The sequence below is a fragment of the Salpingoeca rosetta genome (assembly GCF_000188695.1).
Source record: "Salpingoeca rosetta unplaced genomic scaffold supercont1.16, whole genome shotgun sequence".
Classification (NCBI taxonomy): domain Eukaryota; class Choanoflagellata; order Craspedida; family Salpingoecidae; genus Salpingoeca; species Salpingoeca rosetta.
This window is the reverse complement of record NW_004754918.1, coordinates 577,737-587,991: the sequence shown is the minus strand read 5'-3', so window position 1 is coordinate 587,991 and position 10,255 is coordinate 577,737. Positions and strand designations below refer to the sequence as shown.

Below are 10,255 nucleotides of genomic sequence, written 5' to 3'. Positions count from 1 at the left end.
CGTGGTCGTGTACACTCTGCCCAGCACGCGTCGTGTCAACCCCGAGCCCAGCCATCGCGCTCTGGCCCGCATTCACACGCTTCCAGTCATCATCCATGTGCTCAAGCCCGCGGTGGTCGTGCTCGTGTACACTCTGCCCAGCACGCGTCGTGTCAACCCCGAGCCCAGCCATCGCGCTCTGGCCCGCATTCACACGCTTCCAGTCATCATCCATGTGCTCAAGCCCGCCGTGGTCGTGCTCGTGTACACTCTGCCCAGCACGCGTCGTGTCAACCCCGAGCCCAGCCATCGCGCTCTGGCCCGCATTCACACGCTTCCAGTCATCATCCATGTGCTCAAGCCCGCGGTGGTCGTGCTCGTGTACACTCTGCCCAGCACGCGTCGTGTCAACCCCGAGCCCAGCCATCGCGCTCTGGCCCGCATTCACACGCTTCCAGTCATCATCCATGTGCTCAAGCCCGCGGTGGTCGTGCTCGTGTACACTCTGCCCAGCACGCGTCGTGTCAACTCCGAGCCCAGCCATCGCGCTCTGGCCCGCATTCACACGCTTCCAGTCATCCCCGTCTTCCCCAAAGATATCCCGGAATCGATGTTGGTCCACATGCCTCTCCGTTCCAGTTGTGTCGAGCCACCTGCTGAAATCGGTGATGGTTGCATGTGTGTCGTGCTTCCACGGGCTGTCCTCATGAGTATCAACTTCTCTGAACTTGGTCTGCTGCGGCCCCACAGGCGTTGTGTCTGGTCTTACTTGTTTCAGGGCTGTATACGCCTTTGGTACGCGCCTCCAATCGTCGCTGACGTGCAGCTGTGCTAGGCCCCGAAAATCGAGGTTGCGGTACACGCTCACTGGCACAATTTCATTCCGAAACTCGTCCACCCAATAATAGTCATGTGCCAGTGCTTCGTCCGCAGTGCTTAAGTATCGAAGGCCCGCCATTCTGTCTTTGCTATCGCAGTTGCTGGTGCTGCTCGCTGTTGAGGTGCTTCGGTTGCTGCGCTGTCCGCTTGGCCTTGTCAACCGAGGTTGAGGCGATTCCCCACAAGCCGCGTCACCGGCACCAACAAGATACAAGCAACAATGGGCACCCGCTGCCTCGTCAACAATGATACCAAGAAGCCCTCAAGATAACTTGGGCCCGTCGTGTGAGGAAGAAGCAAGGGGCACGACGCTGGCGTGTCAGGAGCTGGTGTGGCGTTGTTGCTTGCACGTTGGGCTGGGTGGGGGTGCTTTGCCACAACACACAACAAACAAACAGGACGCGAAAGCAGCGGCGGTTGATGTCTATTCTTATGTAAATCTTCCGAAAATACTCCACAATGCTGGCGTGTGTGTGTGTGTGTGGGGGGTGTGGTGTGTGTGTGTGTGTGTGTGTGTGTGTGTGTGTGTGTGTGTGCGTGTGTGTGTGTGTGTGTCTGTGTGTGTGTGTGTGTGTTGTGGTGTGGTGTGGTGTGGTGTGGTGTCCTCTGCGTGTGTGCATTGGTGACCATCACATCAAGGGCAGCACATCACTGGATCAAACAGGCATGACATCAATTTGCAAGGAAGCGACGCGGTCAGGAGCAAGGTGGATGTTGGCATAGTGGAGGCCATGCTTCGTGATTGGGTTGACAATTTCGATCCGTTCCTTGGGAACCTCAAGCCACAACTGCAAACAGCATGTGTGTGTGTGTGTGTGTGTGTGTGTGTGTGTGTGTGCGTGCGTTGTGAGTTGTGTGATTGCATGAGCGGGTGACTGAGCTGAGGCAGCCATCCTGAACAGCCCTGTGAGCGTCCCCCTTCTTCACATGACGGGTATCAGTGTGGATGAGATTTGGCTCAACCCTACACCTTACTCTTCGGTTCCCATACATTCGCAGACGCATACCACCACGCACGCACACAGACACACGTAGTTTGTACCTGGTGTTTGCAAGCAACACTGATGGCGTCAGGCGTGACTTCGAATGTTTTGGACTTGTTGCGGTGCAGCTCGACCAACTTCTTGTTGATGTGCCGCTCAATCTGTCGTCACGCAGCGCACACGAGCGTGGTGGGGCAGTGAGTGGCGAGAGGGTTGGGGAGTGGTGGTGCAAGGGGCAGGAAGTATGTTGCGCGCGCATGAGAGTTGCGTTCTGCTGTTCGCTGCACATGAACAGGTTTTTGTTACACCGAGAACCAGCAAATGCACACCCGCACAACCACAGACGCGCGTGAACCAACAGCTTGCCCTCGTGCACGCACACACGCATACACAATCACACACAGCGCTGTGGTAGCTTCACCTTTGCCATTTTGGCAACCTCATCAGGCACCAGTGCCTGCATCTCTGCGGCAGACTTGGCTTCCTGTTGTGGGGCGATGGTGGGTGAGAGACGTGACACAGTGTGAGTGGCGGCAATGTATGTGCCAGTGGTTCGAGCAACACTTGCCGCGTGACTGCATGAAGTGCGCAGGCAGGGAAGTGAAGCGAAGGCGCAACAACATGTGCAGTCGACGGCAGGATGTGGGGTGCCGGCTTACTGGGTTGACAAAGGCTCGTGTGTCCCTGTTCAAGTAGAGTGCCTTTCCTTGTGGAATGAGAAAGTTACGGCCGTATCCGCGCTTCACTTCTGTGACGGCTCCCTTCTCCCCCAAGCCTATTCACAGCATAACAAGGTTGATTGTGTTGATTGTGCGTGTGTGTGTGTGCGCGCGCGCGAGTCCATGTGATTGTGGGTCGCGTGTACACGTGTGCAGAGGCATAAGTGCGTGTGGATGTGTGCGTGTGCGTGAGGTATGAGAGATGAAGAGTAAAGCTACAGGTGTGATGGTTGCCCATGTAAGCAGTGCAACTGACTTGGAATGTTTTCCAGGAGCACAATCTTCATGAGTGGATTCCTGTTGGGCTTGCGCAGCCGCTTGGTTGACATGGACCTGATAGCTGTCCACATCTGTTCACCCATGCAAAGGAGATTGACGCACACACATGCACGGTGTGTATGTATGTATGTGTGTGTGTGTGTGTGTGTGTGTTGTGTGTGTGTGTGTGAGCACGTGAGCGTATGCAAGTTGCCATTGCTGGCGCAGTTTGAACTTTTGGCATCTTCAAGCATCAAACGAGCACAAGAAGCGAGACAATGAGTGAGCAAAAGAAGCGAGGCAGTGGGTGAGCCAGCTTTGCTTGTGTGCCCTGCGGCACCCACGCACCCCTCTTGCCGTGCTCGCCATGGTGTGTGCGTGGTGCAGTGCAGTCGGCGTGCTCCAAACAGCAGCAGCAGCGGAAAAGGAAGAAGAGAAAGAAAAAAGAAGAGAAAACGCACACACACACACAAACGCGCACACACACACACACAAACGCACAGAACAACGCGACTTGCTCCTCCCCAACGACGACCATCATCCGCAACACGACTTTGAGCCTGGTGTTGATCGGACAGCAGCGCTAAGCAGGCAACACAGCAGGCGCCATCGTCCCAGCTGCTGCACTGTAGTGATGGGTTGGCGACGTGTGTGTGTGAGCGCCGTCGTTGCAGCAGCAGTCACTGCGTTGTTGTGCGCGTGCGTCTCAGAAGCAGCACCGCAGGATCTTCAGCATGGAGATGAGGGTAGGATCGGAACGCAGGCGGCGATGGACTTTGAACAGACTGCAGGCAATGAGAGACAAGCCATTTGGCAGGTGGTGTCCAGGCACTTGGATGACTTCCATCTCCTCTCGCGCGCTGACGTCGTCGTGTCTTCAGCCACGCCAGCGCAACCAGGGATGACACCCACGCACACACTCACGTTCGAAGTCAAGCAGGTACGCTCCTGCGGTGGGTGGGCGCATCCCCTGGTCGAGCGAGAGTGGATAATGGAGAGGGGTTGCGGAGGCGGGCATGGTGACTTCACTACATCGTCTGTCTGTATGTCTGTGACATACCTCGTGCTCCCATCTTTACGCCATGATCATGAACGAAGCATTCCATACACACACACATGCACATCCATGCCGCCGATCGTGCTCATGTTTGCATTTCCTCTGCTCTGCTTGCAACCAGGGTGTGCCCATGACGGTAGCGCTATCCCCTAACACGGCCCTCTTCAACCATGGCACTCGCGTCTTGTCCGTGAGCCAAGCGGGTGTGCGCGAAGTTGCCCACAGCATCCACACCTCGTTTTGGACAGGTCAGCAATGCTGAGTGCCTGTGTATGTGTGTGTAGGTGTGGGTGGGTATGTGTGTGTGTGTGTGTGTGGATATGTGGGTGCATGTGTACATGTGGATGTGTGTGTGTGTGTGTGCATGTGTGTGTGTGCGCGTGTGTGTACGGTTGTATCTGCGCGAGAACCAGCGCCAACATCGCCCCACTCATGAGTCGATCGCGAACATGCACACACACACACACACACACACACACATCGCAGACGGGCAGGGCGCCCGGTTTCGGATCGAGGATGGCATTGTCCTGAGTGGCAGTTTCGCGCGCAACGACACCAGATACACGCTGGATTCCGTGCACGCCATGTTGCACTGGACGGAGCTCCCCACCGTGGAGCAGGCGCTGTTTGGCGCGAACGAGGCCATATTCGCCGACATTGCATCACGGTATCTGGTCGTGTACCACATGGGCAGCATGCGCTGGCCGCACAACATCTTCTCGAACAACAGCAGGGCGTTCTCTGCGTGTGGCAGCGAACGCCTTCGCCGTGCAGCCGACGAACTGGCTGCAGCGGCAGAACCAGAAGGACATGAACATGACGCCCATGCATCGTAAGCGCTTCCGCGGCACAAGAGAGAGAGAGAGAGAGACCGTGTGCGTGTTTTGTGTGCGTGTGTTGTGTGCGTGGGTGTGAGTGAGTGAGTGAGTGAGTGTGTGAGTGAGTGAGTGAGTGAGTGAGTGAGATTGTGTGTGCATATACGCTATGAGTACTTGTGTGTTCCCAACCCCCCTCTCACGTGCGAATCCCACCCCACCTGCCATCCATCTCCACCCCCCCCCAATACTGGGCAGGAGCCAGACCGCACGTGTCCGGCGCAGTTCTGAGGACAACACGTGCAAGCTGACGCTTGTTGGCGACTACCGCTTCTTTGAGCATCTTGGCAGCAACACGGGTGCAGCCGTCAACACCATGGTCGAATTCATCACATACGTCGACAGAAAGTACAACAGCACTTGCGTGCGCATGTGTCTCTGAGTCTTTTGTGTGTGGGGGGGGGACATGTGTGTGTTTGTGTGTGTGTTTGTTTGTTTGGTTGGTTGTTTGTCGTGCTCAAAAGCGCAGTTGCGTTCGTATGCACCTGCCCGCGTATGTGCCCACTGCTTGAGGCCAATGCTCACGTGCATGTGTATATGCGTGCGTGCGTGCGTGCGTGTGTGTGTGTGTGTGTGTGTGTGTGTGTGTGTGTGTGTGTGTGTGTGTGTGTGTGTGTGTGTGCCACAGCTTCCGCATGACCACGTTTGGCCAGTTTGAAGACATTGGGCTCGCTGTATCGGACATTGTCGTGTACGAGGACGCCGCCTCCGACCCATACTACAAGTATGCACTCTATCTCTCTCTCTCTCTCTTGTGTGTGTGTGTGAATGTGTGAATGTGTGTGTATGTGTGTGTGTGTGTGCGTGCGTGTGTGGATGTGTGAATGTGTGTGTGAAGCTGAGAGTTGGTGAGGCAGTCAACCTCACGTCATCTTCGTGCAACCACGTTGCGTGTGTTCGTTTGCAACTGTGTACGGTTCCCCAAGGTCCACACCATGGGACGTGACGGCTCTGCTGCAGAAACTCTCAGAGCGCCCGAACGCGCCGCTGGACTGGTCGTCCGTCTGCCTGGTTCACCTCTTCACCTACCAAGGTGCAGTCCACATTGCTCCCATGTATCGGCACGGTGTGTGTGTGTGTGTGTGCGACCTGATTTGCTTCATCACCGTGCATGTGTGGCACCCACTGTTGAGCACACAACCAACGCGTACGTGACACATCACCACCTCGGGCGTGCTGCAGACTTTGCTGACGGGGTGCAAGGGCTGGCGTGGGTTGGGAACGAGCGCAACGGAGGCATCTGCGACGGATTCGGACAGACGAAGATGTCGTACCTCAACGCAGGCCTCACCACGGGCATCAACTGGGGGACGGGGCTGATGAAGCTCGGTAGGCACACGGAGTGGCGATGGGGCGCAGCGGTGGCTGATGCTTGGTGCTTGGTGGCTAATGCTTGGTGCTTGGTGGTGCTTGGTGTTTGGTGTTTGGTGGCTGGAGTGGAGGTGGGGTGGGGGTGTGATGCGGTCATGTGCGTCCGCTCAACTCACACGCACACGCCACCACTGGAACGGCCTCTGCTGTGCACAGCGTGGGAGCTGACGGTGCAGCACGAGATTGGACACAACTTTGGCAGTCCACACGATCCCGCCACAGCGCAATGCACGCCAGAAGGTACAGTCATAGTCCTGATACGCGTACGCGTTTTGTGTGTGTGTGTGTGTGTGTATGTGTGTATGTGTGTGTATGTGTGTGTGCGTTTTGTACGTCCGTTTGTGTGCGCGTGCGTGTCTTTGTGATGTGTGTGTCTTCAAGCCAACACGTTACGCAATGCTGACTTGACCCAACGCATCGCATCCGACCACACACCAATCAACCTGCCGAGCCAGCGAACCACTTTGTGATGAATGCCAACTCTGTTGATGGCACCGCGTCCAACAACGCACGCTTCTCGCCCTGCTCCACTTCCAGCATTGAGGCCATCATTGCAGTCCGGGTATCACACACGCCCTGCTTGCATGAGTGTGTGTGTGTGAGTGTGTGTGTGTGTGTGTGTGTGTGTGTGTCATTCAACCCTGACATGGACACATGTGTGAAGGAGGGAGCGACGGGTTGTTGTGCCCCACGTTGTCAAGTGACTCGCCTCCCCGTGCCATACATGTGTTCTTGCACGCACAATGCTGTCATGATCAGGGCACGTGCTTCGCCCCAACGCCGGCCAACATCTGCGGAAATGGAATCCTCGAGCCAGCAGGAGCCGACGACCAAGAAGGTGTGTGTGTGCGTGTGTGTGTGTGCATGTGTGTGTGTCTACCTCTGTGTCTGTGTGTGTGTGTCTGTGTGTGTCTGTGTCTGTATCTCTGTATCTCTGTGTCTGTGTGCTTTGTCATGCTTTGCACTTTGCTTCCTTGCAAGGACATCACTCTATCATCACCAGCAAACCTGCTCCACGCACTTTGCTCACCAAATCGCGACATCACCACCACCATCGCCGCCACCGCCACTGTCAGGGACGAGCGACGACGAGGAGTGCGACGAGGGATACAGCGGCGGGTCCTGCTGCACTTCAACCTGCAAACTCCGCGTACGATCAAATGTCACCCTTGCCAGCACTGCCCTTGTAGTCTTGTTCGTTTGTTCGCTTGCTTGTTTGTTTGTTCGTTTGTGCATATTTGTGTGCGCACATGTCCACGCGATGACATGAAGTTCCACAGCACAAACACACACACACACACACACCCGCTGTTGCCATAACGCTGTTTCGTGCACGTGTGTGTCCGATCACGCGATCATGCCATCGCCTCGAATCAGTCTGGCGCAAGCTGCAGCGGCACCAACTTTGAGTGCTGTGAGGATTGCCAGGCCGCCCCCAACAAACTGGTGTGTGTTAGAGGAAGGGCGTTCGTCGTGGTGGTGGAGGTGCACATGACTGGTATTGGTTCTCTGGTGCTGTGCCATTGCGTCGCAGCTCTATGGCCACTTGGATTGCTCACCCTGTGCACACACACACACACACACACGCATGCAACCGCACACGTACTCAATTTCGCACCCACTGTCGCACTCCCACACACTCACTCGCACTCACTCTCGCACCCACACACTCACTCACACTCACGTACTCGCTGGTGTATGTTCACAATGGCAGTGTTTCAAGTCGTTTGCCTTTGACATCAAGTGCCGCGCGGATACGCACTGCAAAGCAAACTCGTACACATGTCCAGACATCCAACAGGTACTCCCATCATCATCATCATCATCATCATCATCATCATCATCATCATCATCATCATCATCATCATCAGCAGCAGCAGCAGCAGCAGCAGCAGCAGCAGCAGCACTACTACCATTGGCCCTGCGTTGGCTGTGCATGTCACCCCATTAACCGGCCGCGTGTACATGTTCAAACTGTGCGCTTTGTTCGCAATCACAGCAGCATAATTCCGGCACGCTTCCACAACCCTTTACAGCATCCACATACCATTCACACACCATCCACACACCACCACCACTCCAAACACATTCCAACGACCACTTCAAACACCATATATGCGCGCGTGCAGAAACCGACGGGCACGGAGTGTGTCAACCACGGTCAGTGCGTCCCCGCCGCTGATCCAGACAGCCGCTGCCAGCCCTTCTGTGCGGCGTTTGGGGCCGCAACCTGCCAGTGCGCTGCTGGTTCTGGCGAGGAGTGCTCGCTGTGCTGTGTCAATGATGAAACGGTCACGACGCTCTACTGCCCGCAGGGATACACGTGGAACGCCACCACCGCCATCTGCGACAATGATGTGCGCGCTGTGTGTCCGTGTGTGTGTGTGTGTGTGTGTCTGTGTGTGTGTGTGTGTCTGTGTGTGTCTGTGTCTGTGTGATTTCATACGTGTGAATGAAGTTGCTTGCCAATTTTTCCTGCGTGTCAATCTTGGTTCCACCATGTCTGCAACGACGCTCACAACAGCGCTTTTTCGATGTCGTTGCATCTTGTTTCTTGTTGTTGATGTACTTATTGTTTTTTTTCTATGCAGTCGAATCCCTCCGACCACGTGGCGGGATCACGTCCGTTCACAGACACATGTACAGCTGCACACGAGGTGACCATCACGCTGCTGATGGTCGTGAGCGTGTGTGTGTGCACATATGCCCCGCACCATCGGTTGCCGCTTTGTTTGTGCACGTTTGGTTCGATGCACGAATGCGTATGTGCACTTGTTCCCCCTTGCATCATGGCCGCTCAATGTATTCGCCATTCCCCCCCCCCCCCCCTCTTCGCCACTGCAGGTGCTGTCTGGTGCGCAATACAGTCATCTGCGAACACCAGCGGGCGAAGCTCTCTCCCGTGCTTCTCTCAAGCTCACCCCAGGCTCCGTGAGTTGCTTTGTTCGCGTCGTTGTCGTCGTCGTCTTGGTGCCGCGTCGCCAGAATCACCACTGACCACCACGTCAATGTCTCTCTCTCTCTCTCTCTCTCGTATGCTCGTGTGTGCATGGTGTGTGTGTGTGTGTGACCAGGTGTGCCATGGTGGGACGTGTTCGGACGAGGGCACGTGCACAGCGCCACCAGACGACTTTGCGTCGCGCATCTTCACCTTCTTCTCGTCCCTCACCCTCAACGACATCAAAGGTGTGCGTGCATCGGTGTTGTATTCACAGTGGTGCTGGTGGTGGTTGCTTCCCTGTGCCTGTGTCTCCGTGTAATCACCCCAAATGCCCAAATGCATGTGCAGCAACGTGCCTTGAGAGGTGTGCCTTCAGAGGACATTCGCATTCCACTGACGCTGTTCTTGTCCCCTTTCGGCATCACAACACACACACACACACACACACACACTCGCATGTCCTGTGACCAGAGTGGATGAAGCGAAACATTGTGCCAACAGTGCTGGTGCTGTCGATTCTCCTCTGGATTCCACTCTCCTGCTGCCTCGCAAAACAGGTCACACCCAATGCACACAAAGGGGAGAGGGGGGAGACAGAGGATGTTTGTGTGTGTGTGTGTGTGTGTGTGTGTGTGTGTGTGTCTGTGTGTCTGTGTGTCTGTGTGTGTCTGTGTGTGTCTGTGTGTGTGTGCAGGTGTTGGGGGCACAACAATCGTCGGCACTTCATTCATCACATGCACACACACACACACAACGCTACAAACAAACACGCACACAACACAATTCACGAACGATTACAGGACGCGAAGAAGTTGAAGATTCTTGAGGAGCAAGAGGCGAAACTAGAGGACCACCGACAGGAATATGTCGCCACCAAGATGAGGGGCGGGCCCAGACCAAAGTCTGCATTTCGCCTTAAACAGGACAATTTTGCCGACAACACCCGCAGTCGTGTCGCACCAGGTGAGGGATGGCCCGTGTGTGTGTGTGTGTGTGTGTGTGTGTGTGTGTGTGTGTGTGTGTGTGTGTGTGTGTGTGTGTGTGTACATGTGCCAGAGTTCATGTTGATCGCCTCGTGGTTTTTTCCTTACTCACACTCCTCCTCCCCTTACCTCGTCAAATTCTGTGCTCAGCGCCAGTGGACACACCGGACACCATTGGCGTCAATTATTCCCCACAACAGCAGCAGGAGG

General features: G+C 55.6%; 3 protein-coding genes across 3 annotated transcripts in view; 1 reads left to right on the top strand and 2 right to left on the bottom strand.

Moving 5' to 3' along the window:
• Positions 1–937, bottom strand: part of PTSG_07104 (uncharacterized protein) — a gene marked incomplete at both ends in the record, with an annotated part of 3,639 nt that extends 2,702 nt beyond the window's left edge. The window contains one exon of the mRNA XM_004992464.1: positions 14–937. Coding sequence (XP_004992521.1) covers positions 14–937 — 924 coding nt within the window. The remainder of the gene's footprint in view (positions 1–13) is intronic.
• Positions 938–1,370: 433 nt separating this feature from the next.
• PTSG_07103 (uncharacterized protein) lies at positions 1,371–3,274 on the bottom strand. Its single transcript, XM_004992463.1, has 6 exons — positions 3,167–3,274; positions 2,817–2,910; positions 2,501–2,616; positions 2,263–2,325; positions 1,901–2,002; positions 1,371–1,646 (listed from the first exon to the last, which is right to left on the bottom strand). Exons 1-6 carry the CDS (start codon positions 3,185–3,187, stop codon positions 1,515–1,517), a joined length of 528 nt encoding a protein of 175 aa, XP_004992520.1. The 5' UTR covers positions 3,188–3,274; the 3' UTR covers positions 1,371–1,514.
• PTSG_07102 (uncharacterized protein) overlaps positions 3,272–10,255 on the top strand; it is a 7,554-nt gene continuing 570 nt past the window's right edge. Inside the window, exons 1-20 of the mRNA XM_004992462.1 lie at positions 3,272–3,758; positions 3,997–4,123; positions 4,362–4,707; positions 4,949–5,098; positions 5,379–5,474; positions 5,677–5,783; positions 5,933–6,079; positions 6,278–6,361; positions 6,577–6,683; positions 6,881–6,959; positions 7,198–7,271; positions 7,499–7,567; positions 7,836–7,922; positions 8,251–8,478; positions 8,713–8,778; positions 8,966–9,052; positions 9,196–9,307; positions 9,534–9,619; positions 9,863–10,025; positions 10,196–10,255. The exon at positions 10,196–10,255 is cut by the window's right edge and continues 18 nt beyond it. Of these exons, the coding sequence (XP_004992519.1) occupies positions 3,453–3,758; positions 3,997–4,123; positions 4,362–4,707; positions 4,949–5,098; positions 5,379–5,474; positions 5,677–5,783; positions 5,933–6,079; positions 6,278–6,361; positions 6,577–6,683; positions 6,881–6,959; positions 7,198–7,271; positions 7,499–7,567; positions 7,836–7,922; positions 8,251–8,478; positions 8,713–8,778; positions 8,966–9,052; positions 9,196–9,307; positions 9,534–9,619; positions 9,863–10,025; positions 10,196–10,255 (2,581 nt within the window). The 5' untranslated portion in view covers positions 3,272–3,452. The remainder of the gene's footprint in view (positions 3,759–3,996; positions 4,124–4,361; positions 4,708–4,948; positions 5,099–5,378; positions 5,475–5,676; positions 5,784–5,932; positions 6,080–6,277; positions 6,362–6,576; positions 6,684–6,880; positions 6,960–7,197; positions 7,272–7,498; positions 7,568–7,835; positions 7,923–8,250; positions 8,479–8,712; positions 8,779–8,965; positions 9,053–9,195; positions 9,308–9,533; positions 9,620–9,862; positions 10,026–10,195) is intronic.

Coding starts and splice junctions, on each gene's coding strand:
- PTSG_07103 (XM_004992463.1), bottom strand. CDS start 3,187: ATGGCGAGCACGGCAAGAGGG. Junction 2,617..2,816: donor GCTCCTGGAAAACATTCCAA/GTCAGTTGCACT, acceptor TGCTGTGAATAG/GCTTGGGGGAGAAGGGAGCC. Junction 2,326..2,500: donor CACGAGCCTTTGTCAACCCA/GTAAGCCGGCAC, acceptor GCCCCACAACAG/GAAGCCAAGTCTGCCGCAGA.